Here is a 19,238-nt window from a genome sequence, read left to right on the forward strand (position 1 = left end):
ATAATTGAACATTTTACCTATTCAGTAGAATAATTTTTTGGATTGTTTTTTTAATAATTCAACTTTTAATTTACCCTTAGTTTGCTATAATTATATCCTATTAGTATACTATCAGCAAACTAAGAGTAATGGTTGGAATATTAAAAGATAGGAGTAATTTAAATATGAAATTATTTACAGCGAATAAGTAAAACGTTAAATTATTGATATTAATTTTTCCTTGAAAAAGAGAAAATAGAGAGTAAAAGTTGTAATATCATATTGAAAAAATAGACATTAAATTTACTGGATTATTAAAAATAAAAATTGGGGCAAATTGAGTGGATTAAAGGAGTAATCCAAAACTAAACATGTCCTTCTCATTGTTTTGTTTCTTTTAGATGTTGTTCGTTATTGTTGTGCTACTTTTTTTTTTAATAAAAAAGTAAATTAAAACTAATTTGCTAAATTATTATTAGAAAATATTGATATTAATAATTCAACATTTTATTCACCCGCCGTGAATAATCTTACTTTTGAATTATTATGGAAATTAAAATTTTCCGAAGCTTATCTGGGAATTTTTTATATGAAAAAAAAAACTTATTTTATTCATTGTTCCTATCATATTTATTGGTAAAGAGATCACAACATATAAGTAGAGCCCAATCCATCCAACAATCAAGAAATTACAATATTCAGGCAAAACTGTGTATCAGACAGAAGTACTACCATTAATATTAGCCAAGGATAATACAGAACTGGAGGTAGAATCTTCAGTAGATTTTGAATGAGAGAAAAGAATATACAAAACCCATAAATGTAAAGACACAAGATAAACCAATGAACAGATCTTTGCAGTTGGATTGCGAGCCAAAAATAAGGTGCCTGCTGAAAATATCGAATCAAGCTGCCTCAGCATTGAGCCTATGTGCTGCCTACCCGACTGTATTTTACCTTCTAACATTGGCCACAGATTAGGACTGGTGGACTTCCGTGTAGCGGCTTCTATGTCTTCACTGGGGCTTCCATGAATGTCGCTTTCGTTCGTTAGAGATTTGTTTTCGTTGAGTAACCTTGATACGGCCTGTAATTAAGTATTGAATTCTATCAAAAATTGATCGCTCGTATAGATATATGTTTACTTTTATGCGAAATGTTACCTCCATTCTAAAGAGAAGAGTGGCCTTGTCTGAAGAAAGTGTTTCAACCTGAGAGCAGCGAAAAGAAAATTGATTACCGGAAACAATGTAATTCTAGAAACTTTAGGCATTAAATAGGTCAAAGCGGCTTTAATTTCGTGAAACTGTGCGATAGAATGGCCTAAACTACTAGTAACACTAAGGGGTTGTTTGGTAGTTAGTATTAAATGGGAAAATCAGTCTCATTTTGGTGGGAATATATCTTGACAAACTTAATGGTCATGCTTATTCTCCTTTAACAATCTTATTTTCTTCATAAAATTCATTCCATTGCATTACCAATTGAACATGTGGTATTAGGTGGTAGTGAAAAATTATGAACAAAAAAACTTTTTTATGATTGAACTTTCATTACCATAGGAATGAAATGATACATATCATGAAAATTAAATTACAAATCATTCCCATTACCACCAATTAGAACCGTTAACCAGAACTAGACCATTCAACATTAGGAGCTGAATGGTGTAGAGGGGGGTGGGGGTGGGATCAACATTAGGAGCTTTAATTTTTGTGAAACTGTGCAATAACGTGACATAAACGACTTAATATGAACCGAGTTATTTTCTATGAGCAACACGAGTCACCAGTAAACACTTATACAATATTTTCACAAAATAATAAAAGCTCACTGCTCGCACATCATCTAAAAATGACTGAAGCTTCAGGCTCACTCAGAAACGGACATCACAAAGATCCATTGAAACACATCAAAATTATTCTTACAAGAATTCAGATTACATGATTGACGATAAAATGTACCTGGGATTGTTTCTGAATTAGATGATCTGTCATCTGACAAAGCCTTCGCTCAAGTTCTACTTCAACTTCAGTTGAATTCTCCATCTCCTTCAGCGTCATGTCAATGTTGGCCTCCAGCTTCCTCTCCTATAACAATGATCAGTTAGGTAATGTCAGCATCATCTTTGAAGATTATCACTTTGGTACTGGAAGTTCAAAAACTCTCAGCAAAAAGGATGAAAAGTCACAAAGATCTCTACTCAGAAGTCAGAGCAATAATTCACAATGAAAATGTGCTTCAACTAAACAAAGCTCAGGCTGCGCTCAATAAGGTTTTGATCAAGCTTAACAATTCGAATGTAAAGCTTAACTCTCCATTGTAGGAGAGATCTTAGGCATACACAAAGTGCAATGGAAGCTGTCAATCTAGCCCATATGTCTTTTTGATATTCCAGTGGCATTTGACCCTAGGCACGCACAAAGTTTTATATGGACTGCATGCCGGACCAGGCAAAAATGTAATTTAAGGGTTCGGTCTGGTTTATAGTTTAAAGTTGTGGCTTCTAAAATTTTAAACAGATCTAAATCACAAACATACAATTTTACGGTTTTGAATTGTAAATCACAACTGCAAAGCGCATTTTTATGGTGGTTTGGTTTATAGGTACAATTTGGTTTGTTAATGCCTGGTAGCTGTGGGTTTAGTTCATTAAAGTCCAGTTTGGTTCAATAATGTAGGATTTGGTTCATTAAAGTGCACTTTGGTCTATAGGTGCAGCTTGGTTTCTTAATGTGCAGATTGTTTTCAATGTTTTGGTAAGAACATGACATAATTTAATGAGAAATTGGAAAAACGCAAACCGAATCAAACCAAACCATATTAAAATGGTTTAATTTGGTCGGATTTGAGGACAAAAACAATAAACTATGTACTAGAAACTTTCACAAATTGTAATTTGCATTTGGACTGGTTTAGGTGCCAAAGCGCACCAAACCGGAGAATAAACACCATCCAAGTAAGTACGCTTTTTTATCCCATTTCCTTTCACTTAAACAACTCCTCCTTGCTTACTTATGTGGGACAAAACAAAATGTGCTCAATGTTAAGCGGTTTTAGTTTTTCGTCCCACATTGCTGAGCTATGAATAACAAGTGAATAAGCGGTATAGGTATAAGGGAATAGGGTGGAATAATATACTTGACAACAACAACAATAAAAATAATTATTATAATAGTAATTATTATAACAATTATGATAAGAATTATAATAATCAAGCTGATTATCAAGCTGACAAGTCATCCAGGACTAGCTCAGCTGAAGCTCATAAATGTTTTGAGTTGAGCTCAAACTCAAGCGAGGTTAGACCGACTCAAGCTCAGTTAACCATATGAGCTCATTAATGTCTTATACTCTCTACTTTTTATCCAATCCTCAAGTATTTATTTAGAGCATAGACAAGGATGCTTTGTTAGGACGACTTCAAATAAATCGTATGGATCACCATCAAAATTCTATATTCAAATTATCCAAGTAACTTTTGAGAAAATATCCAATGCAAGCATAAAACTAAATGACCTTCCCAAATGAACAAATTAGAGAGTTCAAAGAGTCGAAAAGCAATTTGGGGTAAATGAAAAAAAGGTTATCAACCTCACCTTCTCTTTCAGTATGTCAATTTTATCTGTTGTGAATGCACATTCAGCCTCCAGCATTTCTGTTTGCATCTCAAAGCCCTTTGATGTCATTGGCTGCAAAATGAGCATTTTCCCCAAATACAAAAATTTTTAAGAACTCACATCTATAGGTAAATTCACAGAGGAGATATCCTATAAAAAGCCATATTATTAAATAGCTGCAAATGTTACAGTCAATAAAACTTACACTGGTTGAAGTGGCCCTTGTTTGATGAACACCATAAATCTTCCTCTTCATCTCTACATAACAAAATTAAAACATAAGATTTATTACAATACTTGTTTAAACATGCCTATACAATACTTGAACATGCAGAATTTAAGGTACAAAAGATTTATTACAAGACAACCGTGAACACGATATCTTGTTTCATAATTTTTACAGCAGTTATGAACAAACTCCATCATCACAAGAAAAGTAAAGAGAATTAATCTCAAACAAATTCGAAGTGGAAAAAGGTTTAAAAAAAATGAAAAAAGGTTAGCGGGTCCTGATGGTATTCTTATTGAGTCTTGAAAATGTTTAGGGCAAATAGCATTGAATGGGTTATCTGGCTTCTTTAACAAATATGGATATCAATTAGAGGATAAGAAATGCCGTGCCTATCTACAAAAACGAAGGGGACGTGCAAGTTCTACCTAAAAAAGAATTAAACTAATGTGCCACACGAACAGCAATGCGCAACACCACTATTCGATACACCACCCGCATTTACATCCTACCCAAAATGACATTACCCCAAACACTCCATCCTAGTCCACAACTACCAGCATAGTCTCACCCCAACCACAACAAGGTGCCCCAAAATGCACTCTACACCAAAACTGTCCAACCAAATCCACACACATCCTGCTGAATTGCAACCATCACAGATGCGTGCCCCCAAACACACGCAACCCACCCTAGAGCCGCCCACTCAGCTGCACCCTCCCTAACGATAGTAATTAGATAAAGGTAAAGGAAGAAGATGAAATCGTTGATCAAATAAAGATGGTCTGCAATGAACACCCAGACCCAGGTGACTCTAATAAACCAAAGCTGCTTCAGTTTAGCCTTTAAAAAATAGATACGTGAAATACTTAGAAAGATAGTAAAAATTAACACAGAGTATCAACTCAAAACAAAAATATCAACCATGAAATCCGGCAGTAACACAGAAAGCGGAACAGCAAGCTACTTAGGAGTAATATTTTAGCTTTCATAGTAAGATTAGTAAGAAAGGATTTCAATTTAGATTTCCATCTAGGAAGTTCATCCAAAAAAACACAAATATCTGTCACTAGTACAGAATGAACTGGCTGACTAAGAGAAATTTATAGAGGTATTAGGAGATATTCTTGCATGGACCTGACTTGAATGTAATCTGAACCTCTTGACTTCTCACAAATTGTTCAACACATGATTTACATGTATAGATTCTTGAAAACATTTTGAAGTTAAAAAGTAGGTTACCGTGTATAGCAAAAACATTTGAAAGTTAAAGGATTCTAATATTATTGTAATCAGATTCACGCAAGAATTTACAGGGTATTAGATGCAAGATACAAAATGCAAAGAGATTGAGCAAAAGTATCCAACCAGGACATGCTGACTTAGGTCTTAGACCTTACGTACCTTCAAGGACAACTTCCTTTGACTCAACTTGGTCCCGAAGTTTTGCAAGGTGATTTACCTATTCCAAAAAAAGGTTAAATGAATCAGTAACATCATTCAAGGACCACCTCACCTAGTTCCCACAAAAATCCTAAAAAACCATAGACAGTACTTCAACACTTACTCAAATTCATGCAGGGAAAAAAGGGACTAAAAAGAGCAAGGTGAGAGCTGAAAATATCACTCTTCACATTGAAGACAGAAATAAAATGTTCTACTCAAGACTTAAGAGGCCTCCTAAGATAGCAACAATCAGAACTAATATTTTGGAGGATAAGTGGAATGCACTCTGTGAAAGCGTATATATTGATTACCCGTGGGACTGCAGTACCTTATCTTTCAACAATGAGCATAAAGTCTTCTATTCAATTTAAAGAAATTTAAAAATTCAAATATTTGATTTAAAATTTTTAATTTTTGCTCTGGAAAATTGCAGAAATTAACTTCCCGGTTAGTATGGCAAAAAGCAAAGAAGAGGCAGAGGATTGCATAACATGAAATATAAGTTGCTATAAACAGTCGGAAACTTCCAAAAAAACTCTCCACTCTTCAGTAAAACAAAAGAAACAAATGCAAGAAACCACTAGGAATTCTGACAGCAAAATAAATAACCTGCACAGGACAAGGGAACTTAAAAGAAATGATATGTGACCAGTCCAGAATGCCGTACCTGTACTTCAAGATTCCATTGCGCTGTAGCAAGAGACTTAGCAAGATCAGCATTTGCAGTCTGCAACATTTATCAAAACCAGTCACAACTCACAAGTGATGGTTCAAGCATATCAAGAGAAGAAATTGATGCTATTATATAATGTAAAAAAGTCAACCTATAAATGCAAGAGCAGAGGCATACTCAAAACAAATTCAAGGCAACACACTGGCGTGAAAACATCCAAGCATATGACCCTCTAATGCCATAGTTTTACCTTTTCTTATTTTATGTTTTGGTACTATAAAATCCCACTTAACCTCAGTCACCTATCCTTATTGTACGTTTTGGTACTATAATTTTAGCCCCAGCTAGATTCTAGTCGTTACATTTGATATTATCAGATATTTTCTGCTATGTTCTACTTCCTGTGCCTGAGGTTTGCTGGCCTTCCCTTTAGGCACCTAGTGCTTAAAGGTGCTGTTTTCATACTTTAAAGCTGTAATATATTTTCAAACTGTATTTCTCATAATTACAACAAGATTATCTCTTTTCATGAGTTAAAACATGTGTCATTATGTCCAAAATTAAAGACAATTTCACAATAATATCTACTACACATGTAATATTTCTATGGCTCCACTACCACACAGCTCACTAATAAATTTCTCTTAAGTATTCAATTCATGAGCAGGGCTTCCATTACAACCTCCCTTTTTAGCACAACGCTAAAAGATAGTGTTATAGGACAAACAGGAGAGCTCACCCAAAAGACTAGCCTATTAGGTGAGAGATCCTATTTGCCTATAAACCCCACACCAATTGCTCTTTACAACCAATGTGGGACAAGTCCCATACCTTGCAATGGACCATAACAGATAGATGTGCTAATTAATAGATAAATAATAGAACATGACTAGGGGGAGAAAAAAATATATTGGTAGAACCTCCAATTTAGCTAGTCGCGCAAGGACTTTCATTCGGGTATGATTATGCTTCTGCTTCTCCAGCTCCGCAGCTTCCATCATTTCCATCATCATAGACTGAAGTTTCGAGGCCTAATAGTGGAAATGGTTCAAGAAAATTAGCTATCAATACGAACTATAAATAATACTGCAAACAGAAAAAACAGGAATAAGTTCTTCATAACTAAAATAACGATTGACTAGCATGAGTCACTTCAGCACATCAGATATGATACTTCCATAGAGCAAAAATACGGTAGTAGACACGGTAGCGATAATAGACATGGTGATGCGGTAATGGGGATGATGCAGTTGCCGTACCGTCAATATCGGCCTAAACCATGAAATATCATTTGGAATGGCCTAAAATGCAGTTGTTTACACCTTTACAATGAGGGTAATATCGGTTTAGCGTATTTGAAAACCTTTGCAATATGCAACGACCTTGTTTTTTCACTATGGATACTTCAGCATGGCTACCCTCCAACATGCATATACTTTTATTCCTAAAACATTACTAGAACTCTAGCTAATAAATTATATGAAACTCATACAAATACAAGTTTTCATAGAAACTCATAAAAGACAAATATATGTCGTTCATAGAAACTTATAAGAAATGAAAAAGACAATCATCATCACCATCATCATACCAGTATATCACGCGCATAGAAGCTATGATTAGGGTGTGCAGAGGAATCAAAGACGTCATACCATACCCATAACAATTGGTCACTTTACCGAGTAGAACATAAGTAACCCAAGTCTGAGTAACAGTGTAATTGCCATTTATGGGCTTCATAAAGGGGAAGATAAGAGGTGTCTTCGGCATAAATTGAAGTTTCTATCATAGTATTATTACTTATCATAGTTTCCTTCAAGTGAATCCAGTAGTGTTCTAATATTCAAGGAACGGCTTAAATTTTTGTATGATTGGACTGTTGTTGGATACTCGGATTGCTTGCAAGAGGCTCAATTGATTGAAATCAACAGAACAGGTGAATATTTTGGTCACACACTCACGGAGAGGAATCAACTAGCCTAACCCTATCAAAGTGGCTTAGCTATTGTCTTCCAACGCTTTGAACCTTAGGCGCACCTAGGCATGCTTTTTTAAACTATATTTTGGTCCCAGTAAGCTCAAAAACTTGTACAACACTGATATTTTGTACTATGGTTTAGATCAACCTACGCTAAACTCTAAAGACGGTTCAATTTAATTCACTTAAATAAGATTGGGAACAAAATTTGGATATGGGTCCAAATTCATACCTAAGCTTATTGGAGCCACCTACACCCTTTTGGACGCGGCCACACATAATTAAGGGTTAGGGTCTGTAATTTTTGAGAACATACGAGTTCGATATCAATATAGGTCTAGTCTTTGGAAACAAGTTTGGTTTGGATTTGATTTTTCTAGACCTACATTCAAGCCATGGATCTGTTCATAAATTTTTTTTATAAATTGTAAACTTTTTTATAAGCACCATTTTCTCCTAAAAAGATTCGACATGGGAGAAATAATGCACTTAATATAAACTTAGTTAAAGAACCCTAATTAGGAATTTGAGCATCAATCATTTATTTCACAAGCTCAAAGCCCATAAAAATAAAAAAAATAGAATAAAGGATAATTCAAGGTTTCAACTATGGTTGATTATATTTGGACTTAATTAAAAATAAATTTGTTCTGGTAGTTGTTACTTGACAAAATAACAAACGGGAGCACAATAACCTTCACTTTCTTATAACCCAAAAAAAAAACTAAAAATGAACAAGCATTCACGACCAATTGTTAGACCCTAGACCAACAAGCCCCAAGAGATCTAACATTGGATTCAGTTTACCAATAGATTCAAGTCTGGATTTTGGTCTGCCCATTTTAAAATAAGATCTACATCAACCATACCCAGCCCATATTCGACCCATGCCCACAGGCCACAAACCCTAAGCAACTTGCATAATTTTAAGGTTGATAGATTGACTAGAGTGAGCAATTTTGCTGCATTAAACATTGGTAAAAATTAGCTTTTGGGAGAGCCTCGGTCTAGCATTTAAGATTTGAGGCAGCTTGCTATTTTGAATTTGAGTAAAAATATTTTTTTGGTAAAATCCATGAAGGTATGGGTGTTTGTATTGAGGATAATATGTATCGATTCTCTTTCTCCTCAATATCAATGTCTGGAGAGAAAGATGGAATTTTAAAATGGCATATACATGTATAAATTCTAATTGTAACCTAAACCTTTTAATAAACGCATCAAGTATAGTGGATCCATTTATTTAATTGGGTCTAAAATCTCAACTAAACCCACTAATTTAGGGTTTTTTTCGGTTCAAGTTAGCTGGTGGGGCGGGCTTTTGACGAGCCTAATAACAAGTGCAACTGAATTAATAAGTCATTATAATTATATTCAATTATTAAAGTCCGAAATCAAAGAATTATGAAATTGTGGTTCCATAAATTTTGTAAACAAGTACGTGTAGTATGTATCCAAGACGTGTGAATGTTATCAAGGTTAAGGTTCATTTGGTGAAGGCATGTCAGCATATGAGTCTATGCATGAGAGAATTGGGCTTCACTAGGCCTTTCATTCATTGGATTATGGCTCATGCGACTTCATGTCTTATTCAACAATAATTAATGTAAACCTTTGAATGCATCAGCATTACCAGCAAAGCAAGGTTTATGCAAGGAAATTAGTCATCATTGTACCTTTTGGTGTTTCACCCCATAAACGGAATACCTTTCCAGAAGTTCGGAGCAGCTTGAGGGCATTTTAGACTTTAATTTCCATCTCAGGCGTGAGAAACTATGACTCGCTCACTCACATCAAGTTTGCAGATGATATATCACTTTTTTCGAAGGTGATCCTTTATTTAATCTTTTCAATGACATTTTTCTACAGCGGTTGAGTATTCTGCACTCTCCAGTACAAACCTTTTCCATTTCACGCGTCTAGAATGAAATTATTGCAAACTTAGTCAAACGTTAAATGCTTGGACAAAAAAGATTTGTCTTATGCTAGTAGACAAAGTATTCAAGAGTGTAATCTTCTTAGTTGGTTTCTGGTTTTGCATGATCAATGTTCTTGTGCAAACCCTTCCTAGAAGGTGCACCTTAGTTAATGGCTTAATGCAGATCTGAATCAAGGTTGAAGTATTTCATTTGCTTTTTTATACTACAAACAAATTATGAACATTGTTACTTCATTAGCATTTCACTTGTCTTTCACATTGATTTTTGGACAACTACTTGAATTGATGCCTTAGCTGTAAATTAGTATTAACAGCCGAATGAAGTGTACTCTTTTTAGTGACAATCTCTCATGTTTGGTTCATGTGCTCGACTTAATGTAGTTAGAATTAAGGCTTTGGCATTGCTGAATTTTACTTGTCTTTCCAAACAAGAAGAAAGTGTGTGCCAAACAAAGAATTGCAAGCATGGGCATTGGATGGCCCAATTTTTATATTGCACAGCAAGGTGGGACTTGATGCATAATTAAGGGTTAACTATTATTATTAGAGGTCCACTTGGTGCTTAGGTGCTTGCAACCACAAAGTAGAGGAAGTCACAATTCCTAAAAATTGTGTATTTCACAAGTTGTTTGGTTAGCATGAAATATATAGAAGAAAAAATAGGTGAAGTGCAACTTCCTAGGAAATTGAAATTCCCATGGGATATGGGAAGTGCCTTGTATATCCCGGCCCATGGACAGTCACACTTCTCATATCAATTGCTAGGAAATACAAATGTTTGTGTGAAACAAATACGATCAAGCTACCTTAGGAATTTCAAAAGAAAAAAAATTCCCATGACGTGAAAACTACCGAAACAAGTACCTTGGATCAACTAGTTCTTGTGTGTCCTTGTAACATTCTTTGCTACAGTCAAATACATAATACTCCCTTTATCCCATGAATTTGCACTTATTTCTATTTAAGTTTATCCCAGTTTGCACCCTTTTTCTTTTTTTTGGCAATGGTCTCACACCTTTCCTTTTAATCTCATCCACAAATTTATTCTCTCACTTCATTTTATCCACAAATTTCTTCCATCAACTTGTGTTTTTTCTTGTTCTTCAACTACAAATTAATATTATACCTTTTTTGATATAGAAAATATATTAACAAAAAAAGTTGTCCACTGATGGACAAAGATGTACCATCCATGAAACTAGTTACGTAATAATCATCAGTTCACTTCAATTTCGATAATATTAGACCTAATCACCTAATAAAAAGAGGTGTTGTTTCTTGGGGACAATGACAAAATGTTAATCATCAACGAATGTCTAATTCATATAAGAGCACATATTTACTAAACTAAGACTTCATCGAACAATTCAAAACTGGTAACATCAAATTAGTAGAATTATTTACCATCCCAAAACATGGGAATCAGAAAGGGTAAGGAATCTTCACCACGTCCACAACTGACCCTCCTAAGTGATTTAACTTAAATATACCAAACTTATCTATTTACTTCTTACCGAATGCATAGAACATGTGGAAACCACAAGCTACATAATCGGAACCTAGAATTCAATTAACAATAGGAAAAATATCAAGAAAAAGAAGCATATATATTCAATGCACAAGAGAGAAATAATCAAAACACGGTAGAATTCTAACCTCCTGTGCAGCTTGATTTGCCTGCTCTTCAAGTATCTTCTCCAGGCTTTGTTTTTCTCCCTCCAATCGAGCCACGACATTCTCTTGTTCCTTTATAGCGTCTAAAGCCTTTGCAGCAGCTTTAGCAGCTAAAATTTGACGCCGTCTCTGCCTCCTTTCCTCCCGCTCTTGTTCAGCACCAGAGTCAGAACTCGAACCTGAATCTGAATCTGTCTCATGATCACTACAAGATTGAGAGCCACTCTTAGAACCCTCAAGAACATTATTTGCAACAACTCCACTGCGATCATTCACTCCCAAAGTCTCACCACCAACTCTTTCATCATGACGATCATCTCTTTCCCAATCACGAGACACCAAAGCAGACGCGCCCTCACTATTCTCACCAGAAGGCGAATCATCCTTAGTTATGGACTTGCCAGAGTCCAATAACCCATCCCCATTCCCTATCATATCTCGTCCCGGCTCCACAAAAGCACTGCCTTCCATTTTTCCCAAACCCAAGCTTGATTCTAAATCAACCTTCCTCTCAGATCCCACCTTTTTACCGTCACCAACAATGTCATTTCCTTTATCAGCTCTCCCATAACCTACTTTCCTCACAGTTTTCCCCAAACCTTTACCATTCCCCTTCAAACTCATCCCCACTTTTCTCCCATCTTTCTGTACACCATAAACAGCCGAACGGTTCACTTTACTAGAAATTGATTGTTTGGGGGTATTAAGAAGCTCAGTCCAATCACTATCTTTAACAGAAGACTTGCTACTCAAATCAACATCCTTACCCAATTTAATTTTCCTATTGTTAACCCTAACAACATCATCACTAACTGATTTATTATCAATAATCGATTTCCCCAAAGAAGGGTTTTCACTATCATTACCATAAGATAAACTTTTCTTCTTCAATTGATCTCGCAAAGGAAGAGTCCCACTAGATTTAGGTGAGGTGATGACATCCAAACCATCAGATTGTTTTCTCTCACCCTTACCAAGTGATTCAGCAGCTTGTTGATCAATCTGAACCCAACCCCAAAAATCAAAACAAAAGAAACATAAATTGAAATCAATTGCCACCCAATTTGACAAGAGATTTAAAGGAAATGGTTCAGTGAGAATAGTAACTAACCTGTTGAAGGAGAGTTTCAGCAACCTTGAGCTTGGAGGAGATCCAATTAGCCATGCTTTGTAAATGCCTTAAACACACTGCATTTTACACGTATTCGTTGGTTGATGATGATGTGATTAATACTGGAAACAGGATTTCTTCTGTGTTGCAGAAAAAAATGTCAATATGATGCTGGGTCAGGGATATGATATTTCTATTTTTTTTTCGTATACTCGTTACTCTATAACTTGTTCTTCGTTACCGGCTAAAATTCTTTAGTTTATGTTTTACTTCGTCTACTCGCTCTCCTTACAAATGTTCTTTCTATTTAATTGTTTTTTACATATTTCAATGTAAATTTTAAAATTAAATAATTTTAATTATGAGTTTAAAAAATCTAAAAGATTAATATGTAGAAAGCATATTTTTAAGACGAATTTAACAAGATCTCATATAAATATATTTTTTTTATAGATCAATGAAATCTAAAAGATTGATATATAGAAAACATATATTAAGACAAATCTAACAAGATCTCATATGAATATATTTTTTCTTATAGATCGATGAGAAATCGTAATCAAGGTTTGACATTAAAATTCGTAATTTCTATTGAGTAAAAATATATGAAAACGAAAAGAGTATTTGTTAACTTATTTAGCTAATTATATATTTTTTATTGATTAAAATTGATTTAATTGATTAAAAATGATTTTAAATGATTGAAATTGGTATTTACTGATTGAAATTGATTTTTATTGATTGTAACAAGTACTAAATTATAAGGAAATTCATATGGTGACCCTGGGTCTTTGAATTTTCCACAAATGTTTTTTTAAATTCGCAAGGTGACCTTAAGCTTTTAATTTTCATGTGGTGGACAAAATGTTTAATTTTTGGTTAAATTATGAACTTATTTCGACTGAATATTGAAATATGTAGTCATTTAAGTTGATTACGACATTTGCTTTTTGAAAAAAATATCATTACGTTGGGTAAAAATAGCGTAAAGTTAACAAAAAAACTTCCCTTTTGTCTACCACATGGAAAAATTGGAAGGTAAAGGTCGCCTCATGGATTAAAAAAATTATTTGTCTATCATGTGGAAAAGCCCAAAATTCAGGGTTACCACATGGAATTTCCCTAAATTATAACTAGATTGTATTGAAACTGAATTTTTACTAATTATAACTAATTTTTATTGATTGTATTAGATTTTTGCTGGTTAAAACTGATTTTTACTGATATATATATATTTTTTTAAGGTGAACTAAATAGGATCTTACTCAATATGACTCGACCAGTAGTAATTCTCTAGCATATCCAAATAAAAAAAAAACAAATCCAACCTCTTATATACTACTCCCTCCATTCCACAAAAAATGTCTCATTTACTTTTCTAAATTATTTTTTATTTATCATTTAAAAAAGCTTTCTTTATGTTGTTCACATAAGCAATTTTCTTATCATAAATTTGGTCTTGTTTTATGGCGGGTGGACTTTTAAAATTCGAGTCCACATACAAATTTTTATAAACATGTCCGGTTAATTATCCAGCCAAATCCGTCCATGAGCACCTCTAGTTTAGTATAAGATAACATCACATATCTGGCATTTATTAATGGAGAACCACATATTCTAATTATAATTTGAGTGAATAAGAACTCTACTAAGTCGAGGTTTTACCCCTATACCTATTTCAATAAGGAGGTCGTCATCCCAAATAATCAAGGCCAATATAATAGTCTCAAGTAAATCTAGTGTACACACTTTTTCTACTTGGATCACTAGTCAATTTCGTTTGGTTTATCCATGAATTCGTTTGGTTTAGCAAGCAATAAATACGAGTAATAAAGAAGTTTGGAAAATTTGTTGTCAAACTTAGAGAAATTGGGGAATTAGGGTTAAGAAATTAGGGGTTGGAAAATTAAAGAAACTGAGAAATTAGCGTTAGAAATTTAAGGGAAATGTGATCTTTGGATGATTTTTGATGTCTGAATCTCAGAAACATGACAACCCTTACTAATAGATGGTTTCCTAACATTTTTGGGTAAAAAGAGCACAGATGTTTAATTGAGTAAACCTTAGGGTTAGCGCATGAATTTTTTAAAAAATTTGATTACCACATGGAAAAACCAATACATTTGGGTTACCACGTGGAATTTTTCTAGAATTAAATAGGGTGTTCGAAGATGTTTGGTAAAGAAGAGACAAAAAAAGTTTAGAAGAGTGATTTTGGTTGGGTTGAAGAAGTTTAACTAAGAAGAGAAACAAAATGGTTAAAAAATGTTCAAAATTTAATATATCTGAGATGAAATTTGACATATGTACACTATTTTTAATCTAATTTGCTACAAAGATCGTATAAATGCAAGTCTAATTGAGTTAAAAATTAGACAACAACAAATTTCCAATGGTTATTATTTGTCCAATTCCGACAACCAACGAGAAATGACGACAATTTAAAAATATGCAATCTATGTCAAATGCACGCTTGGGTGACACAAATGGCGACTTTGGGCAACAGAAGTTCTCCTTGGGTGACGCAAATGTCGTTGGCGCCGACTAATCTATGTATCTATCCGAATGTTCTTATTTTTATTTTGTTAGTTTCTTTGATATATCTTTCCTCGTGTTTAGGTAACATAAATAGGTTTTATTACCTAATTAGAGTTAATCTTTTAATCACTTTTCATTCTACATTCAAGTTTTATTTGTTTTGAAAATCTTAACATATAAGCTATTGTTAGATTTTTAAGATATTAAATTTTGTTATTGTGTGACCATTTCTTATTCATTTTGATTTCGATTTTATACGTTTTTTCTTTGTTCTGCTCACTTTAATTGAGTTTTTGTGATTTATTTTCAAGTAAGTTTATGTGTTTTTCTTCTATTGTTGTCTTTAAATTCTTGTTTATTTAATATTTTTGATTATTTTATTCATGTGTTAGTATCATGACTATGTTTATAATTTCTATTTTAACGATTAATTCTATGAATAGTGATTATTTTTTTGTTTGGCTAGGATATTTAATGAAAGTTTTTAAATAAAATGTACTTGGGTTTTATTGATTGGATTGATATAATTTCTTATTTAAAGTTTTAATGCAAGATTGATGTCTAGAAGCTAGGTTAATAATATTGACGAACATCAAAGATCTAGTATTAGGGAATTAATGAATGGTTTAAGTAATTAACTATTGTAATTGAACTCTTGGCATTAATAGGAATTAGTTAATGATAATAAGTGAACCCAAGAGGGAATCTTATTATATGATTATATTAGTGTGCTTAAACTACATTTGACTAAAAAATTAGTAATTAAAATACCCGTTTGCCCATTTAATTTTCTATTGTTATTCTTAAATCTGAATTTCGCGAAAAACAATTCTCTTTTTTCTGTTTAGTTTATTCTTTAGCCGACATTCCATAAAGATATATGCATGTTTGATTTATGACTTTTTGTTTAGCTTTTTGGTTAGCTTTTGATTTTTGGCTCGTTGGTTGGTCAAACAGCCAAAAAAACATGTTTGGTAAATGACTTTTAAGTCAAAATAAAATAACTACTCCAGTTAGTTTTTTTGGTTGACTTTTGATTTATTGTCCAACTTTTTCTTTATTAAACAACTAATAACCGATATTTAAATTTAAATAACTGACTTATTGAGCTAGAACCAACATTTCTAGCTAGTCAAACAAACCAAAAAAAAGCCACCGACCAACAACTAACAACTAATTGCCAATCAGTTCATGAATTTAATCTAACACTTCCTTTGACTTCAATTCCTACTCACTATTCAAAAAAAACTAAAGTTCTCTATATTTTTTTGTTTAATTTATTCTCTATTAGACATTTCATAAAGATATGAATTTAAATCTAACATTTCCTTTGACTTTAATCCCTACTCACTAATACTAAAAGTTAGAGTTTAAAATTTTGTAATTTTAGATTTAAAAGACTAAAACCGATCCACAATTAGTGGATTCTAAACAAAGTACTTCACAACAATATTTTGGGAATTCTATTTTAGGTAGCATTATTTAGAAAATCTTGATTTAGGTGGCATTATTTTATTTATTTATTTATATATTTTAGGTGGCATTATTTAGAAATGCTAAATTAGGTGGCATTATTTTAGAAATTCTAATTTAGGTGGCATTATTTGGAAAAAAAAAGTTCTAAAAAGTACTTCGTACGTCGCCAGCAGAAATAAAAATGCAAGTTGTTGATTTTATATTCCATTGGTGGGTCCCACCGCAAAATTTCCACCTCATGCCACTATCCTTGGAAGTACGCCTATTTCTATGTCCAAATACATATTACTCACTTACATCACATAAAAAAGGAAAGAAAATTAATTTATAAAAAGCTAAACCAATTAAATTTTCACTAAAACATTTTCTACTATTTTTGTTGGCACAATCATCCAATCAAACACTTGTGCCTCCCATTTCAAACCCTTTTTCTATTTTACTAATTAATTTAAGGAGAATGATATATATAAACTTGGTCCTTTGGGGCTGTACTTTCTTTGTCAAAATAATTTTATATTAATTGTCATTTTAGTCTGTCTTATTTCATTGTTTTTATTTTTTAGATAATGATCCACCACTTTCTTTTAGTCTCATTTATATATTTTAACTTTAGTTTTATTCACACAATTTTTTACTTTCACTTCTTTTCTTAAAACTTTATTCCTTTTCTTTGATGCAAATGTATCCCGACAAAGGAGTATATAAGAAAAAATCTAATAGTTTTTTTATGTAATTTGAACTCAAAATTTTTTTATGTAATTTAATATTGTATTTGCTTTGAAAATATAAAATACTTTAATATGGTACTCAAAATTAAAATACTTTACACACAGTTTAATTTTTCAAGATAATTTAACTTGAAAATTGTAAACAATTAATATTTTATGTAATTATTTTAAATTTTCAAGAAAATAAAAAGTAAAATAATAAACTATAATAAAGTATATTATATTTTCAAATCAAATATAATATTAAATTGCATTAAAAAATCATTAGATTTTTTCTTATATATATTCCTACGACTGTATATATCATTTTCTTTAATAAAAAAATAAGTTATAAAATAAGTTACCATCTCGTGGGTTGGCTATAAGTACACAATTCGTGTTTTTGAAGCGAGTAAAAATGTGTACTTTAGAAAAACAACAAAATGTGTGCATGAGAGCCTAAATCATTCTCAATAATAGAAATGATTCGAATAACAATTTAAAATTGTTAATATAACAAATTAAAATTGTAAATATAACAATTTTAATGGTATAGATAGGGAAGGAGTAGCCCCTTAAACTCAAGTGGGGTCCATCCATCCCACTTGTAAGTCCTGAGCTTATGTCATCTTCTCCTTTGGCTCTCTTATCAAAGAAACTTGTGCGCTAATTAGCTGTAGTTTTCTTCCTCTCCTTCATCTTCATGCTCAAAAAGGACAATTTTTATTGGCGTGTAAGAGTATATATAACCTTACTAGTCAATTTCTTAGCAAGCTTTACACACTAGTTGGTCTTTCTTTGCTTATTCAGAAAGAGGGAAAAATCCAAAAAGGTAAAACCCAGCTCAAAACCAAGTCCATTCTGCTTAATTTCTTCTTAATTTTCTGTAGATTGAAGTCAAAATCTGTTTGGGAGCATGGTTTTTCATTGGGTATTTGATTAATTTCAGTTTTCGGCATCTGGGTTATGTTAATTTTTTACCTAGCATTCATGGGGTTGTTGGATTTATGGATTTGTATGTAGTTTTCTTCTTTTTTTGGCTAAAATTTTGATTGTATGTAGTATGTAGCATGTTTTTGATACAAATTGGTTTAATTCAAAGCAATATCATACTGTAAGTAATCTCAAAAGGGGTCAAAGGAGAGTATTTGATTTGAATCTGAAGTGGGTTTTAAGTCTGAAATCAGTATTTTCTGCTGAGAGGAGAGTTGATGCTTGGTCCAAGGCAATGGAGGTGTATCTGGCCAGATTTCTATTTCTTTAGCATTTGTTTAAGGAAATAATATGAAGAACCTTTTGAAGAAGCTGAATATTATGCCCAATCAATCTGAAGAAATTGAGGGTTCTAATTCATCAAAAACCAATAATAAATTGAATGCTGGATTATCTCCTAGGTCACAGGCACAAGCACATAATAAAACCTTTACTGCTTTGGCTGGTTGGTTTAATTCAGTTACTAATAGAAAGAGTCCTAGCCCCCCTTCTTCTTCAAATGTTAGGACACAAGATATAATGGATCAACATTTAGATTCTGCTAGCAGTAGTGGGTTGGATGTTAATTTGGATGTTGGGAGGCGTGACTCGGAGTCAAGTAATTCAAAGGATCCTGACGTTGAGGAAGAGTATCAAATTCAATTAGCTATGGAAATGAGTGCAAGGGAAGATCCGGAGGCTGTTCAGATTGAAGCTGTGAAGCAAATAAGTTTAGGGTCTCATACACAGGAGAATACTCCTGCAGAGGTTGTGGCATTCAGATACTGGGTAAGTTTCTAATCTTATTTCTTTCATACACTAACCTATGAAAGTGCTTAGTTTCTCTTATTTCGATGGAACCAAGATTTTAGTTCTTTGGTTTGGAATTATAATGA

At 32.9% G+C, this 19,238-nt stretch overlaps 2 protein-coding genes across 3 annotated transcripts in view; one reads left to right on the forward strand and one right to left on the reverse strand.

Annotated features, from left to right (window-relative positions):
• Window positions 1-361: 361 nt before the first annotated feature.
• On the reverse strand, window positions 362-12,901 carry LOC130797945 (golgin candidate 2). The gene is made up of 10 exons (XM_057660745.1): window positions 12,650-12,901; window positions 11,521-12,540; window positions 6,868-6,978; window positions 5,942-6,001; window positions 5,233-5,290; window positions 3,805-3,857; window positions 3,579-3,671; window positions 1,944-2,069; window positions 1,143-1,190; window positions 362-1,066 (listed from the first exon to the last, which is right to left on the reverse strand). The coding sequence occupies exons 1-10, from the start codon at window positions 12,701-12,703 to the stop codon at window positions 695-697; spliced, it is 1,995 nt and encodes a 664-aa protein (XP_057516728.1). The 5' UTR covers window positions 12,704-12,901; the 3' UTR covers window positions 362-694.
• A 5,040-nt stretch (window positions 12,902-17,941) lies between these two features.
• The window catches only part of LOC130798353 (probable serine/threonine-protein kinase SIS8), a 28,065-nt gene continuing 26,768 nt past the window's right edge, over window positions 17,942-19,238 (forward strand). Inside the window, exon 1 of one of the 2 annotated variants that reach the window (XM_057661293.1) lies at window positions 17,942-19,131. In XM_057661293.1, the coding sequence (XP_057517276.1) occupies window positions 18,655-19,131 (477 nt within the window). In that variant the 5' untranslated portion in view covers window positions 17,942-18,654. The remainder of the gene's footprint in view (window positions 19,132-19,238) is intronic. The other variant, XM_057661294.1, reaches the window with a different exon arrangement.

The sequence above is a fragment of the Amaranthus tricolor genome, chromosome 13 (assembly GCF_026212465.1).
Source record: "Amaranthus tricolor cultivar Red isolate AtriRed21 chromosome 13, ASM2621246v1, whole genome shotgun sequence".
Taxonomy (NCBI): Eukaryota; Viridiplantae; Streptophyta; class Magnoliopsida; order Caryophyllales; family Amaranthaceae; genus Amaranthus; species Amaranthus tricolor.